We start from the raw sequence: 26,964 nt of genomic DNA on the forward strand, positions 1-26,964 counted from the left end.
AAGCCATATACATTACCTGAGCGGGCATCAATCGATATACAGAACATTACAATTCCAGACGTAAACCCGAGTGTAAACTCTGAACAGACTACACAAACTGAACATACATCCGTCGCCAATGAATCTAATACATTTCGTTGACTCTATAAATATACTTCATCAAAATATTGCAGGGGCACAGACAAAACTCGACCAGTTGGAGATAGCTCTTGGCGAATTAGCTGAAAACAACAACGAAATTGATATTGTCTGCCTTAGCGAAACATTCATCCAAAGAGGTCACGAAAACAATTTTAAATTACAAGGATACAAAATGGCTACAAGTTTTTCGCGAGACTCGGAAAGACGGGGGGGCACCTGTATATTAATAAAACGCAATGTAAAATACGATAACATAAGCTTCTTAAATGAAATATCATGTAAATATAGTTTTGAGTGCTGCGGAACATTTTTACCTGAGTTAAACTTAGTTGTTGTTTGTATTTATAGAATACCTAACAGTAATTTAGACTTGTTCTACCTGAAATTAGATGTGCTATTACTGTATTTATGTAAAAAATATAAAAAACGCAAGATTGTGCTCTGTGGCGACTGGAATGTAGACTTCTTAAAACAAAATAGACCCTGTGAGATGCTAATGAACATACTAAAAAACCATAATATAAATGTACATATAAATTCCCCAACTAGACGACGCGCATGCATAGACCAGATAGCTAGCAACATAAAACAAGTGAAATCCCAATTACTTACTCTGGGACTTTCAGACCATGAAACCGCTCAATTAGTAACATTCAAAAGCAAAATTGAACAGACCTTTGATCATTGGTACGAATATAAAACTGACTATAATATTAAAAACATCTACAAATTTAAAGAATGCTTATCTGCGTTATCATTCTACGAAGTATATGAAGAGGAATCGCTAAACAACGCATTTCGTGTATTTCACAAGACACTAACTTTATTCTACCACCTATGCTTTCCTAAAGTGCGAATAAAAATGAGCACAAAGGGTAGGAAATCGAAGTGGTTAACCAAAGGTTTAAAAACGTCAACAGTAACAAAAAGACAGTTATATTTGAAATATATTAATACTAAGACTAATAAAGTCATAAACAAACACAATTACAAGACATATTCAAGTTTATTAAGAAAATGTATATACAAAGCCCGACAAATAAATAACAACCGATATATACAAACCAATAAAAATACATGCAAAGCCACCTGGAACATAATAAACGATAATATTACCGATAAAACTCCACCTTTAAACATTAAAGAAATAGTAGTTGAGAATAAAATTATTAATAAGTCTGATGAGATATGTGATGCGTTCAATAATTATTTCATAAGCTTAGGAAACAACGAAGCAAATGTAGACTTTAATGCATATTCTGGTATAATTAATAATCCACATAGCATCTTCTTATTTCCTACAGATACTACAGAGGTCTATAATACTATAATGAAGCTAAACAACAGTAATGCGGTAGGCTATGATGGCATAAACACAAAAATGCTTAAGGAATGTGCAGCAACCATCAGCGAACCCTTAAGTTATTTGATCAATCTGTCGTTTTCAGAAGGTGTCTTCCCCGAAGAACTTAAATTGTCGATTGTCAAACCCATACTTAAGAAAGGGGATCCTACAGACACAAATAATTACCGACCAATTACGTTGATTCCAATCTTGAGTAAGGTATTTGAAAAGATTATTTATAGCAGAATTGATAATTTTGTCACTAGATATAATATTATAATACCGGAGCAATATGGGTTTCGGAAAAGAAGCTCAACATCTTTAGCTTGTTTTCACCTAATAAAATATGTCACCGAATGTATAGATAGAAAAATATCAACAGCGACATTATTTCTTGATATGACTAAGGCATTCGACCTAGTTAATCACAAAATACTTCTTAGTAAATTGGAGCGTTACGGAATAAGGGGTAAGGCTCATGATTGGATATTAAGCTATCTCAGTAATAGAAGTCAGTGTGTAGAAATCCCAAGTATGACCGGTAGTGGAAAAAAATTAACATTAAAAACTTACGGCTCTTCTTACCAACAAAATGTTAATGGTGTCCCTCAAGGAAGCGTTCTTGGTCCGCTTCTCTATTTGCTTTACGTTAACGACCTGCCTAGTGTCTCACCTGACAAATACATATTGTTTGCTGACGATACGTCGGTAATAATTAAAGCCAACCCAGGTGAATCACTTAAGGATAATATTAATACTACATTGGCGAAACTCCATCAGTGGCTATCTAAAAATAATCTTAAGTTAAATTTAGCTAAGACTAAAATTGTCCAATTTAAAACACACAAGTCTAATCCGTCTCCAGTTGACATTGAATTTATGCAAGAAAATATAGAAGAAGTCGACACTACAACGTTTCTCGGATTAAGGCTAGAAAACGTGTTAACATATAAATCTCACGTAAAATACGTTTGTGACAAACTACACCGGTTCGTTTATGCATTAAGACGCTTAAAACAAATTGTTTCGCAGAAAGCAGCTATCACCGCATATTACGGTTATGTCTATTCGAGCCTTACCTATGGATTAATAATCTGGGGTAACTCAACCGAAATTGAAGATGCTTTTAAAGCTCAAAAGAAATGTGTTCGCGCTATTTGTAGTGGTGGACATAGGGAAAGCTGCAGGCAACACTTCAAAACATTAAACATTTTGCCCCTAGCTTGCATATATATAAGGGAAATCTGTATTTTTGTAAAACAAAACTTGCAATTATTTAAATTACAATCTCAGGTCTCAAATCGTTCTTATAGGTATACTTATAAACTCGCAGCACCCTTTTATCGCCTAGTATGTAGCCAAAAAAATGTATATTATATGTGCATTAGAATTTATAATAATCTACCGTTTGAATTTAAAGAACACTGTTTCCATGTCTTTAAGAAGAAAGTCACAGAATGGCTTCAGCAAAATTGCTTCTACAGCCTTAAGGAATATTTTAATTGTAACACAATGTAATTATTTAATATTTAATTTAATATTCTATCATGTTTCAATCTTAATCTAAATTTGACATTAGTATATCCAGACATTAATAATTGACTTGTGTAGTAAATAATAATTCTTAATTTTGCAATATTTAAAATTCTGAAATCATGATAATATCTAGACATGTGTGTAATAAATAGTGTAACAATCTTTTACTTGTTAGGACCTTGTATATTTGTATATTTATTAAGTTAGATTAAGCACACCTTCTTTGCATGCTTTGATAAGCAGAATGTACTATGGGACATAATGTATACTGTAAGAACTTGTTTTGTGTACTACATTCTTGCAAATGAATAAATGATTATTGATTATTGATTACATACGCCTTAATGAGCTTGCTGTACTCAAACGCGAGTTCTGCCAGCTGGTCCCGCACTCGTTTCTTGTGTGCGTTGGCGATCGACATCATCTTGTCGTATTCCTCTTTCTGCTTCAGCTCCTCATGCGACATCATTTCACCGTCCACGGTGCTGGGCTCCTTAACTCTTTCGGTTTTCTACATGCACACACCAATAAAAGTCAGCAAAATCAAATCAAGAGTGAACTTCTGGGTGAGTTCACTCCATCGTAGGCCACGTCTTTGCCTTTGGCTAGTCCGTAGCCAAGAGTAAGCCCATTTATAATTAAAAAAAAAAAACATATTTGCTCTAAGCTTGTTTTCTGCAGAGTTAAGAATGGAGGTCTAGCTCTCCAAACACCTAATTGTTGCAAAAAAAAAACTGTTTATGTAACTCTAATCTTGGCCTCAGTCCGTTTACGATGTCGGAAGTAGGTGAGGATAAAATCAAAGATGGCGTTCTTAATACAACGTCCTTAACACGGTCCTACAACCGATATCGGATCGGAAAATGTGAAAACGCATTAATAATAATAGGCCCTGAATAATGGATCAATCAATTTATTAATTTTTACTGAATAAATTGTTTTCATATACATATATACCGGCATCTCCAGAATATCTGGCAGTTCAGGTGTTGGCATCAGTGGTTCCGAGAAGTTGATGAGGTAGGAAAAAATGTTGCCATCAGCACCGCAAGTATAAAAACGCCTGAAAAAGTGAAATGTAAGGCACATTAAATTAAATTCTAGATATAACAGCTACTCTGATGATTTAAAAATTATGGCAAATTATACGACTAGATAATAAAACAAACGAATGTCTTCTCAACCCAAATAATTTCGTAGCATCCTTTTCATAACATATCGCAAAATACCTTTAAATCAAATAACTGGAAATAGATGCCGAGTAACCTGCCCCTTAAGGTATTCAAAACAAAATAAATTCGATTCACACGAAGGTTACATAAATAATTATTCTTACTGTCCATCCGAACTAAACGCCAGACAGGTGACGGCTCCGGTGTACCGATTGTGCATGGGCAGATAGTAATTATCGATGAAGTCGATGCGTGGCGTGGGTTGTGGCTGACAAAAGTAAAAATTGTGAAAGGAAAATCAATTTACACAATAAGTAGGTATAAAGACATTAGAAATAATTGTTAAGGACTAAGTGGTCGATGAAATGGAGACAGGGAAATAAGATGCTACAGACGATATAGTAAAAATATCGCTTGTAACCATTATGATGAGGAAAAAGTATATTCATAGGTACATCAGGACTATCAGAAAAAAGTTGCTCATTTATTTTAATGTATTTAGACACACATCCATACTTACTTACTTACTAATATTATAAATGGGAAAGTGTGTGTGTCTGTTTGTCCGTCTTTCACGACAAAACGGAGCAACGAATTGACGTTATTTTTGAAAAGGAGATAGCTGAAGGGATGAAGAGTGACATAGGATACATTTTGTCTCTTTCTAAATAAATAAATGCACTGGCTGAATCCAATATTTTTGGATGAGACAAATGAATTTACCTCCTCTTTGGCTAAACGACGACCCTTAAGTTCTTTTAGCAGCCTCTGCATGGCGGTGAACCAAGTTATATAATGATGCTCATCTGAATCTTCCTCCTCCGTAGGCATTCTCAGAACTCGAATGTAGCCTGTATTTGTTCCTACGATCAAATAACGATGTTCGCACCTGCATAAAGAATTTATAAACCATGAAGAGGAGTTACAGCAGTAAATATTTGATTTTGGCTCTTTGAGTCAAAGGCGATTCTTCTGTAATGATAAAGCTACATTTGCAATACGCTGGCCGTTATCTGCGCGCGAGTTATTGGTGGCCATGGGTCTATTAATTAATTAATTATAAATATGGGAATAAATAATGAATTTGATCTAGATATTATTTATTTTATTTGTTAAGAAACAAACAGTCTCATATTGTGACAATTGTTACAGTGTAAAGTACTAATATTGTAGACTTACAGTTTTATTACGTGATATTCTGAGCAGACGAAAGTTCGGGTATCAAAATGAAACTTACACAAACTGCAACGCCGTGATATCATCACACCATGCTCCGGGTATGGGGCCGTATTTCAGGATCTTGTTCACACCAGGTTTCACCAGCAACAAGGAACCGGTCCCCTTCTGGACCACCCATATACCTTCGTCGCAGTATTCCGCCCAGGTGATTGTGGTTCCTAGCATGCTTTCGCTTTCCACTAAAATATGTGACAATGGAAAAAAATACTGTTACATTTTTGATAGTCACGTAAACTAAATTAAACCAAATATCAATGGTTCGGTCAGCCAAGAAAGTGGTTTACCACTTTTTGACTCCATTTTTAAACACATAAGGTCGAAAAGTGGTAAACCACTTTTTTGGCTGACTGTACAAAAATAAAAAGACAAATACCCACAATTGATAAATAGAATTTAGATTCTGTACAAGATGAATAGTCGTTTTGTCACTTTGCCAAACACAAATTTGAAGAAAAAAAACGTGGTTGAACCAGGCTAAACGAAAACGTTGTTAAAAATTTAAATGAATTATATTTGATTTTTTCTTGGAGACAAGACCAATGAACAAGAAAATAACCAAAGAACTTGGAGACAAGACAATAACGAAGAACTAATTAGGAGTGTCTTTTCAAAAGGACTTATTTCTATATAGGAAGACATAGATAAAAATAACCTCCGTTGACTTATAAAAATAAGTCCTTTTGAAAAGACACTCTGTAACTAAACCTCCGCTCACCTTACTTATTTACTTACTTACTTGACTAATCAACAGTATAGCTAACCCCCCCTTTAAATATACCCCGTAAATTTGGCCTTGTGATCGTCTAGCGTGAATAAGTAGAACCCTTCGATGTAAACCGCGATAACCTAGATCCTTTAATGAGTATCAGCTGTATTTTTGACTAATATTTAAAATTATATTTATTTATATTTTAAAGAAGAATAAAGGTTATTGTAGCATAATAATATAGTATTATAGTAGAGAATTTTATCAGATTTAGGCCTAGAAAGTTATATGTGCGAAAATTAATGACGTAATGTAGAAATTTTTAGAAAAAAAGTTAGTGAGTGAAACTTACATGAAATAAATATTTAAAAATATTTTGGTAATCATCCGCTACGCCTTATTAGTGGTCCCGGCTTGGGCAAGGGCTTGCGATACGGTATGGGACCCCTGACCTGATCAAACCACTTTATCAGGATCCTAAGCAAGTAAGCCTGAAGGGCTATCTATCTACGAACTAACCCCCTTTTTGTTTTGTTCCTTTTTCCCTACTAACTTATCTAAGCTTTTGACTTTACATCAGTGGACGGCACTCGCATGCCAGTGGACCCTATAACAAACCTATGCTTTTTATTCCAAAGAATAGTTTGTTTCCCTAACCAACTTGATAGAATTTACCTTGAAAAACCAGTTAGCAACACTAAGTGTCCCGCAGCCACACCGAAAAATCAGAAATTGCTACCACAATTATTAATTTTACTCAAATAAATTAAGTAATAAGAGTTTTTATAAATTACCAGTTTTACCACATATTTTAAGATAGTAAACACCACATTTAAAGTCCATTAAAACCATAATAGTAGTAGTTAAATTATTTCTCCACAATACACGTTGACCAATTATATTCCAAGACCAATCATAAAAGAACTCTACTTTCATAGAAATAGTGTGTGACTCTACCCTAATCCTATTGTTTTTCCTACTCTAACATATCTGAAACACAGACCCTCACTTACCATAGATCTTGTGTTCAGAATATGTACAAATGTATCCCTACTAGAACTGTACAATTCAGCCAGCGAAGCTGAGATAGGCACAACCTATAGGCTTGTGTTCTGATCCCCCCCTCTGCGTCCGCAGACTAGGTAGCAGAGAGTAGATCGCCCTATCTGTGTATATATCCAGTATTCTAGGACACACTAACACCAGTCACTTGAGGAGACCCAGCTGCGATCAAAGCTTTGTCGTTTAGGTATGGTTCAATCACAACCGAAATCCCCCAGCAACCAGCACCATCGTGACCCAGAACACCGAGTAAATAAATATATATAATACAAGACCTAGCCTCAATTACTGCTGACTTCAGTGAGTAAGGATTACTCCTAATGTCTTTCGTCAATCGTGAAAGTCCTCACTTTCATCTAGCAGCTGGACCTTGAGACCAGGGAGGAATGTTCGCCTTTTGTAAGTAAAAAAAAGACGCCAAGCCCCCTCAGACTTGGAACAAAAAGACCCCTAAACGCCTTATGTTTAACAGCCGCAAGGTATAAAGCGCTTAGCCGGACAACAGTCTGTCACAAACAATGATCTGGCTTATAACTTTCACAAAATAACCCCATAGAAAATTGGACGGTGTTATGGAATAGCGAACTAAGCGCCAAAATCCGAAAAAAAAGTTATGAATGCAGTTCGGATATAAATGTGATAATCTATAGTATTGACTATTTCTTTGTTGAAAAATCATGCTTACAGCCTTATTTTAAGGGGTAGAATCAAGCGACACGTTAAAATTTGTATGGCCCTGTGTACTAAGTCGTTACGTAAAAACGAATTGAACGCCAAATTTACTTTTACAAATTATAATAAGCGTATATTCTAAATCGCAAAATCGAGTTAAACGCCATAAAAATGTTATTAATTCGTTTTGGTTTAAAGTTTTGATGATTTTTAAACGCAATATCGATTTAACCGCCCTAATAGTGTCGTTTAATTCGTTGTTACATATTTGAAATTGCAGGATATTTCGCTTAATGAGAACTAAGTATCAAGAGGTTTTGTTATATCATAATATCTTATGTGTGTAATCCTGGCTAGTACTAATGAATTATTATTAGTTACAATGCCAATTTTGCCATATATTATGCTGATTTTTTTGACATTTATTAAAAAAAGTTGATTGGAGAACAAAACTAAATTGTTAGACGGATAAGTCCTAATCATTGTGGAGGAAAACATTGTTGTTGATTTATTTACACTAGCACTATTTACTCAAATATATGGAATTTTATTTTATTCCAGTATTCACTTTACCTCTAACAATTTGCATTAAAGAATCAAGCGACAAAATATGTCTCATAGTACGCTACGACGAAATAAATTAACCTCATCCCAGTATTAGTTCAATAAAGAATCAAGCGGAAAAACGTTAATAACTTCGAAACTTGAATAGGTATGGTGTTATTTTTTTTATCTATTTAAATTATGAACACTTTTATAGGTTCAATGTCAAAATTAACTTTTTTACTTTATAAATGAACTTACAACAACTGATTCAAATTTCAAATCTTTCTAGCTCATTTTCTCGATTTCAACTAACTGTCGCTTGATCGCTTATTCCATAACACTGTCCAATTACTAAATTCAATTTTACTGACCAACTAAACAAACGAGTGAAGTTTTCTTTACGTGCTATAATCTAAGCTTAGTTTTGCAAGAATTACTCCCTACAAAACCAAACACAGACTTATCTCCAAGCACCAGCCATACATCGACCCAGTCTTTGTATTGCTTGACGGCACTCATGAAACAAAGCACAGAAAACTTCACTATACACTTTAATTTAAATGTAACACTACACTATAAATAGAACACTAAAATAACCCCACAACTGACGGTAAAGCAATTCCACCACAGGTCTAAGTACAACTGTACGACGATATTGTCCCCGCACAATCAAACAAAGACACAATTTCAAAGTTTACAATCACTTAGAATAATTTCCAAGTAAAAACAAACAGAGAAATAATAGCAGAACAACTTCACTCACCAGTATAACACACGAAAGCCAGAGACACTGTTAGTCTTGTAGATATTTTAAGAATGACGCAGTCGGCTCGCTCCAACCCTTTTATAGATTCAAAGAGTGACAGGCGACAAAAGAGTGACTGGCGACAAATATCGCGACAAAAGGGCGACTGGCGACAAATATGGCGACAAAAGGGCGACTGGCGACAAATATGGCGACAAAAGGGCGACTGGCGACAAATAACAATGGATAGACGCTAAATTACACTCATAAGTAAAAGGTCATAACTGTTTTGTTTACTAAGTCGTACGCCTTAGGTATTAATGTCCAAGACAGCTCAGCACGTACGTTTTTGCTTCTCAATAGTAACACCTGCATGACTGCACGTGTTTTAGAGTGAGATGGAGATATCTTTTGTTGATTCCTAGTACGTAATGAATCATTTTATATTGTGGTAAATATAAATATGCAAATATTACTTTATCAAAGGTTTTTAACCAATTTTGTAAATCAAATACATAATAAAATATCATTTTTGTTTCTAAATGCTACAATAAACACATCCAGAAAATATATACACTACTTATCATTATCAATTTTTACGACCTATAATTGAAATCAAGATATAATATTGGAACGCTACTCAGTTGACAACTGTCAGTGTCAGTATTTCATCCATGTGAACGTAGTTTGTTGATAAATGTGTTTTTCCAACCTGTTTTGCATCGAATAACAGTGAATTTTATGAGTGAAGACGTGACTATACATGTGATAAAGCTTCAAAGATATTATTTGTCAAAATATCCAATGAAATCTCAAAGAAAATATGCACCAAGAAAGTTGGTCAAGGAAAAGTTGATTCGCCGTAAGTTTTATATGTAATAACGAGTCCATTTCCTCGTCATAGACGCTTGTTCTGTTACAACTCCTCAAATGTAGATGCAAGGATTCTATAGTTTCCGAACATCGTACTTAGCTGTATTTCCCCAATCCACTCTTCCTCTTCTTCGTCTTTGTCTTTTCCTTCGTCTTTAGCCTTTAGCGCCTCTTCGTCGATGCTGGCTAGATCTTCTTCCTCGGGGAAAGGGCGATGGCGCATACTATCAAGCAAATAATAAAAATTCATATGAAAAAATGTTCTTGCTACCCAATTTAAACATGCACGTACTTGTTGATATACTTGTTTGAAGTAGATCTGTAACTATCAATATGTGACTTACTACTGTTTCTTCACGAGAATCTCCTTATAGGAAGCAAAGTCCAGTTTGAATGTGGTAATATCTGTGTATTTTCGCACTTCGACTTGTGGAAGCACAGCTTCCATAATAAATCCCACTTGACCGCAAAGCAGTAGGACGTATTCCTGAAAAACAAAATTCTTTGGACTGTGGAGAGAAGTAACGGGGAAGGAAAAACGAGGAAAAGGTGGGATGGACTGTGTGGAAAGAAAGTCAGTGATGGGATGACGGCCGATGGAGAGGTGTGGGAAGAGGAAGACATGCTGCGCCAATCCCAAATGACTCGGATAAGGGCTGGCAAATGACGATGAAAATTTAAACCATATACCTACCAAAGCCCAAGATTATATTTTTTAAATATTAAATACCTCTTCTGGTTTCCAAGTCATATACACAATATTGTTTGGTGTCTTGATGAGTCCCAATCTCTCTAAAGTAAACGGCGTGCCCAGATTGAGTTTGTACATGAATATCGTCTCTTCCTTAGAGCAGGTCACCAATAACGTCCGCTGGTTGTTTATCGATATTTGGTTTATGGCTTTCGAGTGCGGCTTTAGCAGCTGAAAGCATTAAATACACTTCTTAAGTACACATGCATAAATGTGTCGCTTAACTTCAAACCTGGGTAAAGATCCATTCTGCTTTAAGGTTGAACATATAAAAAATATAATATGATCTGAAAGATAATCAAGCTTATAGCAGAATGGATTTACCGAGTTTTTAAGTTAAGCGACACAAATAGGCATCGCTTCACTGGCCTATGCCAGACGTAAAATTGTGAATAGAGATAGTGAAATGAAACTGTCACGTAATTCGCGTGTTCGCGAATTTCTATTTGGCCCTATGGTTGACTGGTTGAGAATGCCTTAAGGCATTAAGTCCGCCATTTGTACTTTTTTTTTCAATTGTGCAATAAAGTTTAAATAAATAAATAAATTTCTTCCGAAAACATATATGCGATCAGATTTTAAGATACACAATTCAAGCCATATCGTCAATAAAATTCAATCAAAAGTCAATAGAGGTCTATATTGCATCATAATATGATCATTGAGACTTGAGATCGAGATGGAATATCCCCGAGAAATTTTGAGATCGTGCCCGAAAAATCAGGGTAAACTGAAACGTTTACCGAAATCAAGTCGATGACGTCAGGGTGTAGCGAAGAGTCACTGTGGATGGTGAGAGAGGAATGCACATCAATGTTGAGTTGGCTGGTGATGGCCTGCAATCGCTCCGGGTGCAGAAGCAGTGTGCGCATAATACCGTCTTCAAAACCCAGCATGATTATCCGGGAAGTTGGGTCCACCTGAATAATGGAAGCACAAGTTTTTATAGCGGCTTATGGAATGAGAGAACTGAGGAATATTTATCGTTTCTTTAAATATATGGTTTAAGCGAAAGTTAATATCAAGAGATAATAATAATAAACTTACGTCGATGGGCGGATAAAACATGCAGGTGATAGGCTTCAGAAAGACGTATCTGGCTAGCAGTGTGTGGGTGTCCGTGCTGCAGAAAAGATGTATGAAAGCTTTTAAAAAATACATATTAGGCACCTATTTTATGTTTGGACTCTGAAGTTGCATGGATTGGGCATGAATTTTGGTCATGGACCTTGATGTCATCAGTACCTGTACGCGTGTAGGGCACCATCTTCCCCGGCAGTCACTAGAACAGGATGACCACGGAGCGCCGCCATAGCCACGACGCCTCCCGCATGGCTGGTGTATACTTTTCGGTGCGCGCACTCTATCTTGTCGATTTCTGTGTCTACACACCAAACACCACCGTTGCCGTCCTTATTGAAACAACAAACATACAGGATTTAGGTATAAATTAAAAAAAAATAGATTTTTACTAGTCGTGGTTAAAATTATGACCTCAACTTACTTGAGCGTACCAGTAGAAATCTTTCTGCTGTTTCAGACACATTATTTGGCAGCCAGGTACCTAGAACACAACGCAAAGTCAAGTCACCATGAGAGGAAGACGCGATGCACAATAATCACCAAAACGTCCACCATGGTCGTATCAAAACCAAGAGTTATTAGGTTCTAATTTGTGTTAAATGTCACTTACGCATGTTTCAGCTACGGGGTTGAGTTCCACATAAGGGTCGTCTTCCGGTGGGTCTGCCTGTTCCACCGTATCCCAATACCAGACTCGGATGCAACCGTCGCGAGCTATAGTGGTCACTTCATCACCTGCTGGACTTAGCATGAATTGAATCTGGAAAAGGCAAGATACTATTCAGATGATCAAATTGTGTGGAGTCCAAACTTGTGTCACCATATCAGCACTCGATTCTTGTCACCAGACTATTATCTAGTAGTTCAAGTAGTTGGCATTTTGGAGCGACATAATCGCTAAGCGATAAAGCTCTTTAATAAAGATTTAAAAAAAACCGGCCAAGAGCGTGTCGGGCCACGCTCAGTGTAGGGTTCCGTAGTTTTCCGTATTTTTCTCAAAAACTACTGAACCTATCAAGTTCAAAACAATTTTCCTAGAAAGTCTTTATAAAGTTCTAAACATATGGTTCAAAAGTTAGAGGGGGGGGGGACGCACTTTTTTTCCTTTAGGAGCGATTATTTCCGAAAATATTAATATTATCAAAAAAACCGGCCAAGTGCGAGTCGGACTCGCCCACCGAGGGTTCCGTACCTACAAAACTATTAGGTACTTTTACGTTACTCACATAAGTCTAAAGACTGGGCTAGGCTAGAAGTATAGGTTCTCTAATGAGCATAATTGTGTTTAGCGCCACCTCTCGACGAATTCGCGAACTAATTAGCACAGCTTGCGTGAGGTCTTTTATAATGTTAACCAAATTCAACATTTTTTATTTTATTTTAAAGTAAGTAGGTGTTTTATGTATAATTTCGTAGCTATAAATTTTAACACCTTTATTCATAAACGTACACTAAAGTTATCCAGCCGATAAAGTTCGTTTATCCCTTTCTATCACACCAATACGTCGGAAAGGGACAACCGAACTTTATCGGCTTGATAACTTAGTGTACGTTTATGAATAACGGGGTGAGTATTACCGTACTGTAAAAATGTAATGTATAGTTGTATACGGATTAATGAATTTAATATAGATAGGTAATTATTGATATGTGGCAAAACGAAGGAAATTGTTTACACCTTCGCAATAAGTATCTAATGATATTTTTTTAATTTACCATGTTACTTCACGTACCTACTTAGGTACTTATTTTAAAAACTCTGAAAATGTCTATTGAGTTTCTGTCGCAGACCACCATGTGGCTTCTGCATATTCTGCGCTGTGATAGAGTTGCCATAGTAGGTATGTATACCTATATTGTATAATAGGCAATAAGAGGCAAAAAACATATTGTGCTAAAATATTTAAAATACCTACAGTCATTTCCGAAACGTGTGAATTCATGTCAATACTTTCTTTTATCAGTATTACACGGAGTAGGTAAACGTTTCGTGGCAGCGGCAGCGCACACTGCAGAGAGCGCACGTGGACACCGGCGCGGCGCCACAGAATATATAATAGCACAAGTAAAGAAGGCCCACTGCTTTGATGTTTCCGAAATGCCGCCTTTTTAAATACCTACAACATTCTTACAAAGAAACGAGCCGCACGTGCGCGGCGTCCGGTGATAGGGTTACCAATGGATCCAAACGAATTAATACTCACATTAAATGTTATATTATTATATTCAAGTCTTGAGTACTTTCTAGGTATATACGCTGTATTTATATATTTTGCCTTATTGAACTTTTCCGTGGGACTTAATCAGTAGTAGATCTGTATAAGAATATCTTTTGGTATTTATTTTATTCAATATGTCTATTTAATTAAGTATTATTAGCCATTCCACCCGCGGACATCGCTTAAAAAACCTCGCGACGTAAAGTAACAATAGAAAGTGCGAACGTGCATTCCGTGAGAATGTGCGCCACCCCTGAGTAAGCCGCGAACTCGCGGCCACAGCTCGCGGCCGCCAGGATATACTTGTAGCGCGGCGATAGGATAGCGGAGTGAGCCGCCCCTGGCGGCGCCAGCGGACGCGTCTGTGTGCGTGAGCTAGGTATGCATACAACTACAACTGCTGTAGGCACCGCCCCCCCCCCCCTCAGCGCGTCCTCTGCGGCGCGGCGATAATCACCTAGGCCTAAGGCCCTGGTTTCTCTGGCCCGTCACACGCGCCCGGCGGCGTTTGGAATGTTTGGATGTGAGCCGCATGTGCCGCTGTACCACACGCTGTCGGTCGCGGGTGCGTGGGTTTTCTGACCCTTGCAGGGCTAGCACATGATTGCCGCGGGAGTATGTCGCCGCGAGATAGACTACCCGTCCTTATGTCATTAATACAGTTAGAAGATAAAGATAAAGGTAAAGATAAAGAAATATTTATTAGCGCAAAGGTAAGTACATAGTAAGGACGATCAATATTTACAACACAACAGTTAATTGAGCTAATAGGTCCTCACTCAGCTTGATGTCCCGATGTGAGTCCTAGGACACACAACGTGACGCTGATTTTCAGTGAGGCCTGCTAAAACTAAAACTACAACTAAAACTAAATCTAAAGCTAGACAACAAGACGTGTGATCTATCTCGCGGCGACATACTCTCACGGCCCTCATGTGCTAGGCCTATTGGTCACCCGTCGTCGGAACTCAGAAGCTCTGGTAGACTGATTTTTGAACTGTTGTGTTGAGCTCTGATCAAAATGAATGCAAAAATACTTACATTGTAATTCTTAGAGGAAGAAGATTATACGCGACTTAATCCGTTTCCATATAAATATTGATATTACCCAAAAAAAGAGACAGTCAAACGATATTTTTGTATGAAACCGGCAAAAAGAAAGTGAAATTTTTAACTTGGTACTCAAACACTTTCATTGTAGTAAAGAAAAATTTACATCATATATTCGATTAAGTATATCGAAAACAGTTCACAGAAGTACAATTCATCCATTGAATTACTATGTACTAACATACTAGAAATTACACCCCAAACAAAGTCTGTGCTCCGGCCGGCAGCGCGCGGCGCATGCGTGGGGAGGTACCGTGTCATAGAGTAAGACTTGACCAATGACCACCTAGACGCGACACTCTTAGTGTAGACCTTTTTTATACTTTTTGTAAAATACTAACCCCCTTATTCATAAACGCACACTAAAGTTATCAAGCCGATAAAGTTCGTTTGTCCCTTTTCGGCGTATTGGTGTGATAGAAAGGGACAAACGAACTTCATCGGCTTGATAACTTTAGTGAACGTTTATGAATAAGGGGGTAAGTAGTTTAATTTTAGCACTATCATACATTGTGCTATGTTTAAGTTCTACTAAGTGAAACAAAAATACATTATTGATTTTTTCATATACCTACTTTAATTGCCCTTGAAGAAAATCATAGGTTATTATTGTATGAAAATATCGATTACAACTCGTGTTAGAACTGTGTAGTATTCATAAGTATAACGTGAAATAAATTTAACATTTCTCTTTTATATATTACAAACAGAATATAATCACAATTACTATACTTCATTACCTACATGTCAAGTCTGTGCGATTATGATGCGATTAATCTATGATTTCGTTCAACAAAATGGCAGCGATAGCTTCGCGTTTGAGGAGCGCGTCCCTTCATTGAAATAATTACTTAAATAAAGATCGATTAACATAACGTGTATACTAACGGATGAAATGTGACACGTCAGTTTTATTCGATTTTATCGTATGGCTTAAACAGCATCTTGTTGCGCAGGAAGGCATTTTTACATTTTATTTGTGTGCAGGCAGAAACATAATGGACTTATGTTTGTAGCGCAAACGTTTTGCTCGCAGTGTCCTCTCTAGTATTACCTCAATGAGTTCATCATTATCTTTAGTGAAGTCAGTCATTTTCCATATCAAGACGCCACCCGCCGTCCGTTGCTATTGTACAAAACGAATACAGACCGTCGCGTTTCAAAGAAACCACCCTCAAACATTTCCGAACAAAACATTCGAACGTCGTCAGTCGCGGACCCGCGTAAAAAACCACAACACGTTCTATGAACATTGGTCAAGTGCGAGTCGGTTTTCGACTTTTCCATACAAAGAACTCATGAGCGCCTGAACGACTGTGATGGCAAAGTTAACTTTTCGCACTTTCAAGACTTTACGTATATATCTCGGAAACGATAAGAGATAGAGCAAAATGGACTTCAGATTTGGGCTGTCGTTGCCACAAATTCTATGTTTTCGTCAACAGAGACCTTTTTTTGGACCGATTTGAACAAAATTTTGCTCAGTCCACTTACAAACGGTCTTAAGCGCCTCCTTTTTAGTAGGAACTTAAGTCATTTTGGCAAATGAAAAAAATAAATTGAACAATTTCTACAAAGAAAAAGACAGAAATGAATTTCTTTCTACCTGTCCATCACGCTTACAAAATTTTAAGACGTTTAGTAACTGCTTGCAGCGTCAGTGAGTGAAAATCTTAATTTGAGTTTTTTTCTCGTAAGTCCGACTTACGCTTGACTGTAGATTTCTAATAGGTTTTCCTGTAATCTACAGGTAGAGGGCTATCTCGTGTATTTTTTTGAAAATTTTACGCTAAGTAGTTTCGGAGATAAGGGGGGGGAATGGTCATTTTTTGTCTATTTTCTTAAATTACTTCTAAAGTACAAAAATTAAAAATTAAAAAAAAATATATTTAAAATGCTCATAAAATGCTCTTTCATTTGATATATAACACAATATAGTTTTAATAACTTTGATTTTTAATTTTCAAGTTTACCCCCCAAAAGTGACCCCTATGATTAAATTTCATTTAATTAAATTACATGTCCGTCTTTGGGCCACAGGTTTACATATGTGTACCAAATTTCAAGTTAATCGGTCCAGTAGTTTCGGAGAAATCGGCTGTAACAGAGGGACAGACAGACAAAAAACGATCTTAGTAAACCCTTATTCATTTTTAAATACCTATCCAACAATATATCACACGTTGGGGTTGGAATGAAAAAAAAATCAGCCCCCACTTTACTTGTAGGGGGGGTACCCTAATAAAACATTTTCTTTCCATTTTTTATTTTTGCACTTTGTTGGCGTGACTGATATACATATTGGTACCAAATTTCAGCTTTCTAGTGCTAACGGTTACTGAGATTAGCCGCGGACGGACGGACGGACAGACAGACATGGCCAAACTATAAAGGGTTCCTAGTTGACTGCGGAACCCTAAAAAAGTACTTGGCACAGATAGAGATATAATTAGATATAGCAGGTCATATTTAAATTTAATTTAACGACGTAAACGATGTCTGTATCTAAATATATAAAATAAAAAAGTAAGTAGATCGAAAATTAGCACTCAAAAATGCCGACGCAATGACATAATGCCTGTTGATTTATAGAAAACATCTAGGATAGAAGGAGATACTAACGATTGGTGCCTTGTGACAGGTTTTTCGGCCACGTTTTGTCACTTCCACTTTAACGAGCCCAGCCTCCCAGACCAGAACGTTGCCCCACTCGCAGCCCGAGAGTACCTGAGTGGCATCACAAAATTAATGTAGTTAATGACTAAAATATTATATTTATGAACTGAAATAGATGCAATACGTTTCAGAAAAAGTGCTCAAGTCCTCCGGTGTCCTAGTTTACGCGGCTGACATCATTAATTCTTTACTTACCCCTTGTCCACCCGACTCAGATTTTTTTTTGTTAGATGTGGCAAATAATTTATGAAATTGTTATGCAAAGGACAATATGGTTGATGTAGCAGAGTCGATTTGCAGATAAAAATGACTTCAACTGACCTTCTCATCAGGCATAGGATAAACTCCCAGTACGTCACAAATCTCAGTTTTTCCGAACCTTCCAAGTTCTCCTTTTAACTTTAGACCGGTAAATGTACGAGCCATTTTCCAAAATTTTATGTGTGCAGCACCTGAAAAATAAGTGACGATATTTAAAGAATTTGCTGGCGCATTCTCGGAAAAAGAAAGAGCGATGCCTTGGCTAATTTAGCTTGAGACTCCACAAGTATCACAACTAAGTTTTTATTTTTTGTCTTTTTTTTTGTTTTTGTATTTATAAGAGTTTTTTTTTATCTAAAGACGTGATATATTAAAATAGAACCGAGCGAAGCTCGGTCGCCCAGATATTCCGATCCGATATCGGATGTAGGAAGGATGTCAAAGGCAAAAATCAAAGATGGCGCCTTGAATGATTTCGAGAATGTATAGGAGTCAGTCCTTTGCTCGATATCGGATCGGATACTTATCTTATCTTAAATCTGCGGGGGCCTTCCGGATACATTTCGACCCATCGGGATCTTTTGTGCAATTACCCCCTTCGATCCTAAGATCTGAAGGCAGCTTCTCGACCATCTCCACGTATCGGATGATGAGGCTCATGGGTAGCTCTCTGAAGTCCTTTGGTACTAGGTAGCCTGCTCCAAAGTTCTTCATTCTTTGTCTGGCGAGGGCGTGACATTCACACATTAGATGTCTGACGGTCTCTTCCTCTTCGCCACACATGCGACAATCAGTGTTGTCAGTGTGTCCCATCTTGGCCAAAATTCCTTTGATCCCGTAATGGCCTGTGAACACCCCCGTTATAATTTGGAGTTGTCTGTTGTCTAGCTTTCCTAGCTTTTTGCTCCACCCAGAGTCTACCCTCCGCATAAAGAGCTTTGAATGCTTCAGGCCTACCAGGGCATCCCACTCTTTTTGGTGATTAGATAGATAGCCGTTTTAATGGTTCCTTGTGAAATGCCCACAAAAGGTTCCGGACCTATGAAGTTGCCTTCAGATCCGGCCTTGGCAAGTTCATCAGCATTTTCATTGCCAATGAAGCCTTCGTGCCCCGGTATCCATACCGGTTGCACCCTGTTTTGCCTTCCAAGCTTGTTAAGAGCTTGGATGCCGTAATACCAGTCTAGAGTCAACTCTGGGCGATGTGAAGGCTTTGAGTGCCGCCTGACTGTCGCTGAGTATATAGATATTCTTCCCTTGGGTTTGTCTAACTATATTCTCATGTACTCAGGCAATTATTGCATATGTCTCGGCTTGGAAGACAGTGGCATAATTGCCCATGATGGTACTACCACTGTAGTCATTTGTATAAATGCCTACGCCCGTACCAGATGCCATCTTGGACCGGATCTGATACTTAATATAAAAAGTTGAAAACTCTCTTCGTAGGCTCTAAACAAAAGCGTCCTGGTTAAGGTCTTAGAACAGAAATGAGCAAAGATATAGGTACTCGTGCAAAACAGAATAATCAAAAAAAGAGAAGACCAATTAGTCGAAGACACTTCCTATCCAGGGGTGGATCATTTTAGACCTTAGTTGCACAGTGGCTGGTACCAAAGTACCAATGGAAGGGGAGAGGTGATAAATAAGTAAGTAAGTAAATTCTTTATTGTAGTACCAACATAAAATATACAAGACATCAAATTTAATAAAAGAATGAAGAAGGAGGAGGAACAAAGGCGAACTTATTTAAAAATTCAAATCCAAAACGCCTCAAATTGCTCGGCAGCGATTTGATGGGTTTTAGTTTCCAAGCTGATCAGTAGATCGACTAAGATTTCGAAGTATAAGTAGTAACTAGACCGATTTTTGTGTATGCATGTAACTAAGGACTTAAAAGGAAAATACCTTATATTTCTTAGTGAAGTGGAGGAAATTCTGGCGTACTAAATTGCTATGGAACTGATAACAGTTAAATTCGGAGTAAGGCGCTAAATTTCAATTTAAAAAAAATAAGGGACCTGGAAATCTAGGTATAAATCTCCCTTATTAAGTACGGTTTTACAGATAACTTCACGTTAGCTATTAGCAGTAATGAAAGTAGATTGGGGTAACGTTTTCATATAAAAAAATGATAATAGAACGTTTTCTGTTTTTTTAATCATCTAATTAATCGAATATTCGATAAGAACTGAGTGCGTGGGGTAAGGCATTCTGCTTACTTCTTTCCACGAATGCTTTCTTTGTTTTGTAAATAAAATAAATATTTACCTAGAAAGGCTAGAATGAAATAATATTCATAACACTTTGTAGGTATTTTATTATTCGGAAAATTTGGTTGAAGATTGGTTGGAGAAACGTAAACAGAATGCAAAGCCTCTTCCTTTGACATAGATTTAGCAGAAGATACCGCTCTGGTAAAGGACTTTATGACATTGTAATTACACAAAACAATTACAATTGACTAACATTCGGATAAATCGTCAACTATGTACCTAGTCTGAATCTTATAGTTTCTAGTTTTGTAATCGTTTTCATGAGACATTTCGAAGCTTACTTAGCTTGGATTATATTTCAGCCACTGATTTCATGGACATCAATTACCTGCAGTGGTTAGTTGCCCCGGGCAATACGGTGAGAACATGACTGCATTCACGTCGAAAGTGAACGCACTCGTGCGAAGCAGAATTTTGTGACGCTTCCAGTTCCATATCGTGAGGTTGTAGTCAGGTTCCTTGCCTACTGATGCTAGGAGTTCTCCGTCGGGACTGAAAGTAGTTAAACCGCTGTAGGTATGTATATACCCACTGTATATACCTATAACACTATACTCCAAACAATCCAACAAACACTCTGATATGATTTGAGCTGCTGCGCTAGCTAAAGATGTTCTGTTATCCACCATTCACCAAATTGTCGACTCCAAATGCTTATTATTTTGTTTTTTCAGTACACTAAGAATAGTAAGTAAGCTGCGCAGCTGGCTCAGTCGCACAAAAGAGCAATAGAGAGATATAACTACGATGCGCTATGGAGCGTGAGCGACTGTAATCTTGGCTACAGGCCTTGTTTGGCTATATTCATCCAATGCTATGAGTAGATCTACTTCTAAATTCAGTCTACTACTCCGTAGAGACAGTCGTAAATTACCTAAAGTCGAGTATAGAATATGCATTAGTGGTTCCATCACGTAGAACGGCATCGATCTCCATCTGCGGCCAGAAGTACAGCAGGATCAGGGGCTCACGGTCGCCCTCCCTGCCCTCCGCTATGGCTAGGCGGTAGTTGGGGTCTTTTCTGTAACACTAGAAGTTAGATTTATACAATTTACATTTGTCAGGCGTTTACTTACGCTCGGAGTAGAGTGCAAAATGTATCGAATTAAATTAATTCGTTAAAAACAATAACGGCTACTAAATTCAGACTCCGTAGAAGTACGTTTCGAGAAAAGGTAGTATCAGTCCCCCCAAATATGAGGCAGTATCGTGCGAGTAAGTCGGTAGCGATTTTACTAAACTTCACCTGACAGACACGATATCGCATAACTGACGACATGTCACATTATGTCAGTTAGGCACGCCACAGACAGTCGTACATTAGGTATGTCGAATAGTAGTACATTGGTGCAACATGGGGCGAAAGTTACATATTGCAAACGAGAGTAAGTTAAATCGCGACTGCTTGCCGGAGCGATTTAAACAATCGAATTTGCAATTTCGATCTACAAGATCAGATCGTAATCACAGCGTAAAGAATTTCTCACAGTAATATGTCCAATCGATCCGCCTGTAGTGCTCCTCCGGAACCAAGTTTGCTTAGTTTCGACGTCCAGAAACGTGACGATACTGCCAGCAGCCCAGCAAACCACCGTCTCATCACACGCGCACAGATTGAAGAACTTATGGCAGTCGTAGCCGTATGAATGTCTGGGCTAGAGTTAAGATATAGTCCACAAACCACAATCGGCATGACACGGCATTCACGGCAAGGGATCCTAAGGTACAGTTAGGAAGCCAGAAGCGCTGGTGGCCTAGCGGTAAGAGCGTGCGACTTTCGATCCGGAGGTCGCGGGTTCGAACCCCGGCTCGTACCAATGAGTTTTTCGGAACATATGTGCGAAATGTCATTTGATATTTGCCAGTCGCTTTTCGGTGAAGGAAAACATCGCGACGAAACCGGACTAATTCCAATAAGGCCTAGATACCCTTCGGGTTGGAAGGTCAGATGGCAGTCGCTTTCGTAAAAACTAGTGCCTACGCCAAATCTTGGAATTAGTTGTCAGAGCGGACCCCAGGCTCCCATGAGCCGTGGAAAATGCCGGGATAACGCAAGGAGGATGATGAGGAAGCCAGGAGAAGGTGAAGGTATACCAAGATGTCTTAAACAGTACCTTGACATACCTCAGAACTTCGATAATATGCCGAAGGTACCATTCCAGTGCTATTCCGATAATATATAGTATATAGACTGTAGTTGCTTCTCTAAGTTCCTCTACCTTGCTTAAGAGGAAATAGCACTTTTCCGACAAGCTTAAAAAGTACTAACGATTAATGTCTCGTCATTACTAGTACACACATACTGATGGAACGTCAGCAGGCAGGTTTATAAAATCCATACTAATCTATATTTCCATACTAATAATATAAATGGGAAAGTGTGTGTATCTGTTTGTTTGTCCGTATTTCACGCCAAAACGGAGCGACAAATTGACATGATTTTTAACCGACTTCAAAAAAGGAGGAGGTTCTCAATTCGACTGAATGTTTTTTTTTTTTTTTTAAGTGGAAATAGTTGAAGTGACGGAGAGTGACATAGGCTACTTTTTTTCTCTTTGTAACGCGAGCGAAGCCGCGGGCAAAAGCTAGTAGTACAATAAAACAATGATTTTACAAAGGATACTCAAACTCGAATAAATCAAATGGTATGGTGGAGTCATGTGTATTGACCGCCCCGGAAAAGAAATCATCCTGGTCATACTCAGTGAGTATGGATTCCTCTTCGACGTGTTCATCTTCCGGCTCAAAATATCCTCCTTCTTCTTCCTCCCCGTCTGTAATAATTATTAGTAGGTATCTCAGAGTCATTCTACTACCACAGTGTATTTAAATTGTAATGGAATTAGCACAGCTTCATGTCCTATTGGTATCCAAGGTAAGGTTAGTTGAATGGAAGGAGATGCATGGGTAAGTAGTAAATCTGTTTAAGCAGTCTCATTGGTACTTTGAAAAGCAACAAAGTGCATCATAAATATTTATTTTACGCCTTTACCAAGCGCTGTTCGATACAAATAGAATTTCAAGATCTTTGATATGATACAACAACGAAAATAAACTTACCGTAAGCGGGTAATTCTTCGTCATCAGCCATCACAATGTTTAGATGATATCCCTTAGTTTATTAAATTATTACAAACTGAAACATAAACTTACAATAAATGCAAATCTATGAAAACTTTTGTTGCCTAGTAACGGAATGACCCTTTCGATGAAGCGCCAACTTTTAAATACACCATAGACAATAAAGTAAAAAAAACAGTTATTTTTAGCAATTTCTATGTTAGGGCTCTATAGACCTTATGACAAATCAAATGCGATTAATGGTCGAAAAAAGTTTCTGGTGCTTGCACACAGAGCACTTTGGTTCGCTGTTTTATTTTATTTAGGAAAATACGACTCATTCTATTTCTGCTGTTGGCAGCATTGCTCATTTGTTACTATCTTCAACTCATACCGCTAGGAGCGCTAGTGTGCATGTTGCCAACTTTGGCACCGAGCTGCACGTATTAACTCGTAGAGTTTACATAGTATTTGATTTTATTTAGGAAAATACACTCATTCTATTTCTGCTGTTGGCAGCATTGCTCATTTGTTATCTTCACTTCAGTGTCATCTGTCATTGCTCATTGTCAATGTCAGTCTGTCTGTGTTGATATTGTGCGTTCGTGTTTGGACTCTGAACTTTTAAGTTTCATATTTTCCTTGTTATTGTTTTTGATGTGAATTCTACTAAATAAACATGTCTCAATCGCAAAGAGCAGCAGTAATCAATCTCTACAAAACGGTATAAACTTATTGAAATAAAATGTTATCGTGTTGTCATTTGTTTTTAGGAATATTATTGGTATTTTGATTAGATAACATTGTTTGCATTAGGCACTGGTCCCACCGCCGGCTACAAACTATAAGCGAGTGAAACTATAAACTACAAACTAGTGGGCGAGCGGCGAGAAGCGAGTATAGTTTTACTAGTTTAGACGCTGAGCTATAAGCGAGTGTTTGCGTGCGACGGGCGATTACTCGCTCCACTAGCTCAGCCGGGTACCGCTGAGCTAGTTTTATAGTCGATAGCTTTTATCGCGGCGGTCAACTAGTAAACAGTGGTCCCACCGCCAACTATCAGCGAGCTCGGCTATCAACTAGTAAAATTATGTACTAGAAACAGTTGACAATCAGCGGGCGGCTAGTAAACATTGTATGGAATTATCGCTTACTCGCCGGGCGGTGGGAGAGTGTCTTCGCCGGCGGTGTGAACAAGCCAGCTATGAACTATAAATATATATCTCTCTCTTTTATTTACACGAAAGCGATTATCTTTTGTTCGTTTCTTGAGCTAGAAAATAGCCGATAGTTCATAGCTTACTCGCTCGTGGTGGGGTGGGACCAGTGCCTTAAGTGATATGTGTTATTTTTTGCAGCTGTTGTACCTGGGGCGCGAGTGGCCTCAAGGCTACGATCTGTTCCGCATGCGCTTACACAAAGTGTTTACCAAAAACAGCAATGAAACGGATCCGGCTAAGATCGACATGATGATCAAACATGGGCATTACGTAGTAAAGGAAATAGAAGCTTTGTATATGCTGAAAAAATACCGCACTATGAAACGAAGGTATTATGATGGTAAATACTTCTGAGATGTAGTTTTTACAGGCAACAGAGTAAATAATATATTGTATTGTTATTGTTATAGCCTGTTGATGTATATTTTTGATAATAATAATATTTTACAATTTACAGCACTGGCTTTAGTTTAATGTTAAGTAATATAAGTGTGTATAAATGTATCTAGTTCTGATTAGTTGGTACAGTTGTTTTATCAGTCTTAAAAGGGTGTTTCTATTTTCCTATACACTCTTGTCTATGTTTCATTAAACAATAGTTATATTATATAAATTCTTGGTTGGGTGACACCTACCAACCAACACAGTTTCTTAAATTGAAATGCCCATATGTAGTTGGAAATGTATAAAATGTAAGTACTATTTGACAGTATATTGTAGAGTATAAGTACTTTGAATTTACATTGTTACCAATAAACTTTTAAAACTAATAATGTTGTGTGTTTATATTTCATCAGATAAAAAGTATTGCGGCAGTTGAAAATGATATGAGTGTCAAAGTAAAATTAATGCATAGTGATACAAAAGGTTAGTACTTACCTTGATTTTAATGATTTGTATGTAGGCTTACTTATATAGTGATATACATCATTAGATTCATAATGTTTTGTAAATAAAATGTGTTGATATTTTTAGGTTTTAAAATTTAAAGTAGAAAACCGTGGGTATGAATTCTGGGTCATGCCGGTAAAGTATAGTTTAGGCTGCTTTAGCAAGTAGCTTTTAAGCATACATTAAGTGTAGGTCGGTCATACCATACTTTATACATGGAAGGCTAGTTGACCTTTTTTCAGGAATGTTAAACTATGCTTTGTTAGGAATCACCACATAGTGATTTAATGTTCTTTGGACTGAACCAGGAAAACACTACATGTAAAAAGACGGTGATATACAGGGTGGGGCCTGTAACAAAAGCAAAAAATTAAACTGTAGGCTATACTCCTTAAACTGACCAACATTTGTTCAGTGACTTTTAAAAATTATGAAGTCTTTAAATTTTTCATTTTTCATACTAAATAAATATTAGCTTCAATGTAGGTACGCCATTATTGTTGTCATTGACGTTGTCTGTCACACTTTAGACTTAACAGAATTCGCAATACATTACCTCTTAGAAAAAACTTTCAAGGGTAATAAAAATCAAAATACAAGTTATTTTTAAAAGTCGCTGAACAAATGTTGATCAGTATAAGGAGAATAGCCCACAGTTTAATTTTTTGCTTTTGTTACAGGCCCCACTCTGTATATGTCGGCGGACGATCGGAAAATCCGCCAGATCATGAGATTCCTAGGCATATCGTGAAACGGCGCCAAATCAGGTCTCCATCCTTACTTGGTGGATATTCCACGAATCCGCACGAAGCGCTTTGCTTCTTCTTTTCTTATGCGCACTGCCAAGGAGTGGAATTCCTTGCCGGCGGCTATATTTCCGAGCTCTTATAACCCGGCAACCTTCAAATCAAGAGTGAACAGGCATCTTCTGGGCGAGCTCACTCCATCGTAGGCCACGTCTTTGCCTTTGGCTAGTCTGTGGTCAAGAGTAAGCCCATTTATAATAAAAAAAAAAAATAAAAAATAAATAAATCATGAAATGCCTAAAAGTTGTCCAGGCATATCACGATGTGCCTGATAAACAACACGACAGATCGATTAAAGCAACGCATTCGTCGATATTCCTAGCTCTATAGCGGGCACTTCGTAGAATAGTTTCTTTCTTGGCCATTGGTGGTGCTGAAAAATAGTGTGGTTATTCAAAGTAGAAGTGCAAAAGAAGCTTTTTTCTACTCGTCGACTTTAATCTGTCAATTACTATAATATTAATTATTGGCTATAATTATTATAATTACTAACACATGTCTTGTTTTATAAATTTTGTAAATTTATTTTTTTGTATAATTTAAATGTATAATTTTATTATGGTCAAATTGAAAA

General features: G+C 37.4%; 2 protein-coding genes across 2 annotated transcripts in view; one reads left to right on the forward strand and one right to left on the reverse strand.

Annotated features, from left to right (window-relative positions):
- LOC125229791 (cilia- and flagella-associated protein 44) overlaps positions 1-23,561 on the reverse strand; it is a 60,401-nt gene extending 36,840 nt beyond the window's left edge. Inside the window, exons 1-20 of the mRNA XM_048134733.1 lie at positions 23,474-23,561; positions 23,037-23,187; positions 21,901-22,063; positions 21,288-21,442; positions 20,742-20,905; positions 18,198-18,328; positions 17,823-17,927; positions 12,482-12,631; positions 12,293-12,352; positions 12,034-12,200; positions 11,836-11,911; positions 11,532-11,708; positions 10,768-10,959; positions 10,382-10,524; positions 10,134-10,261; positions 5,432-5,612; positions 4,918-5,083; positions 4,359-4,462; positions 3,980-4,085; positions 3,361-3,533 (exon numbers count right to left, since the gene is read on the reverse strand). Of these exons, the coding sequence (XP_047990690.1) occupies positions 3,361-3,533; positions 3,980-4,085; positions 4,359-4,462; positions 4,918-5,083; positions 5,432-5,612; positions 10,134-10,261; positions 10,382-10,524; positions 10,768-10,959; positions 11,532-11,708; positions 11,836-11,911; positions 12,034-12,200; positions 12,293-12,352; positions 12,482-12,631; positions 17,823-17,927; positions 18,198-18,328; positions 20,742-20,905; positions 21,288-21,442; positions 21,901-22,063; positions 23,037-23,187; positions 23,474-23,504 (2,723 nt within the window). The 5' untranslated portion in view covers positions 23,505-23,561. The remainder of the gene's footprint in view (positions 1-3,360; positions 3,534-3,979; positions 4,086-4,358; positions 4,463-4,917; positions 5,084-5,431; positions 5,613-10,133; positions 10,262-10,381; positions 10,525-10,767; positions 10,960-11,531; positions 11,709-11,835; positions 11,912-12,033; positions 12,201-12,292; positions 12,353-12,481; positions 12,632-17,822; positions 17,928-18,197; positions 18,329-20,741; positions 20,906-21,287; positions 21,443-21,900; positions 22,064-23,036; positions 23,188-23,473) is intronic.
- A 469-nt stretch (positions 23,562-24,030) lies between these two features.
- Positions 24,031-25,463, forward strand: LOC125228967 (electron transfer flavoprotein regulatory factor 1). Its single transcript, XM_048133710.1, has 2 exons — positions 24,031-24,197; positions 24,832-25,463. The coding sequence occupies exons 1-2, from the start codon at positions 24,153-24,155 to the stop codon at positions 25,045-25,047; spliced, it is 261 nt and encodes an 86-aa protein (XP_047989667.1). The 5' UTR covers positions 24,031-24,152; the 3' UTR covers positions 25,048-25,463.
- The last annotated feature ends 1,501 nt before the right edge of the window (positions 25,464-26,964 follow it).

Source organism: Leguminivora glycinivorella, chromosome 1 (assembly GCF_023078275.1).
Source record: "Leguminivora glycinivorella isolate SPB_JAAS2020 chromosome 1, LegGlyc_1.1, whole genome shotgun sequence".
Lineage (NCBI taxonomy): Eukaryota > Metazoa > Arthropoda > Insecta > Lepidoptera > Tortricidae > Leguminivora > Leguminivora glycinivorella.

Coding starts and splice junctions, on each gene's coding strand:
- LOC125228967 (XM_048133710.1), top strand. CDS start 24,153: ATGTCTCAATCGCAAAGAGCAGCAGTAATCAATCTCTACAAAACG. Junction 24,198..24,831: donor TAATCAATCTCTACAAAACG/GTATAAACTTAT, acceptor TATTTTTTGCAG/CTGTTGTACCTGGGGCGCGA.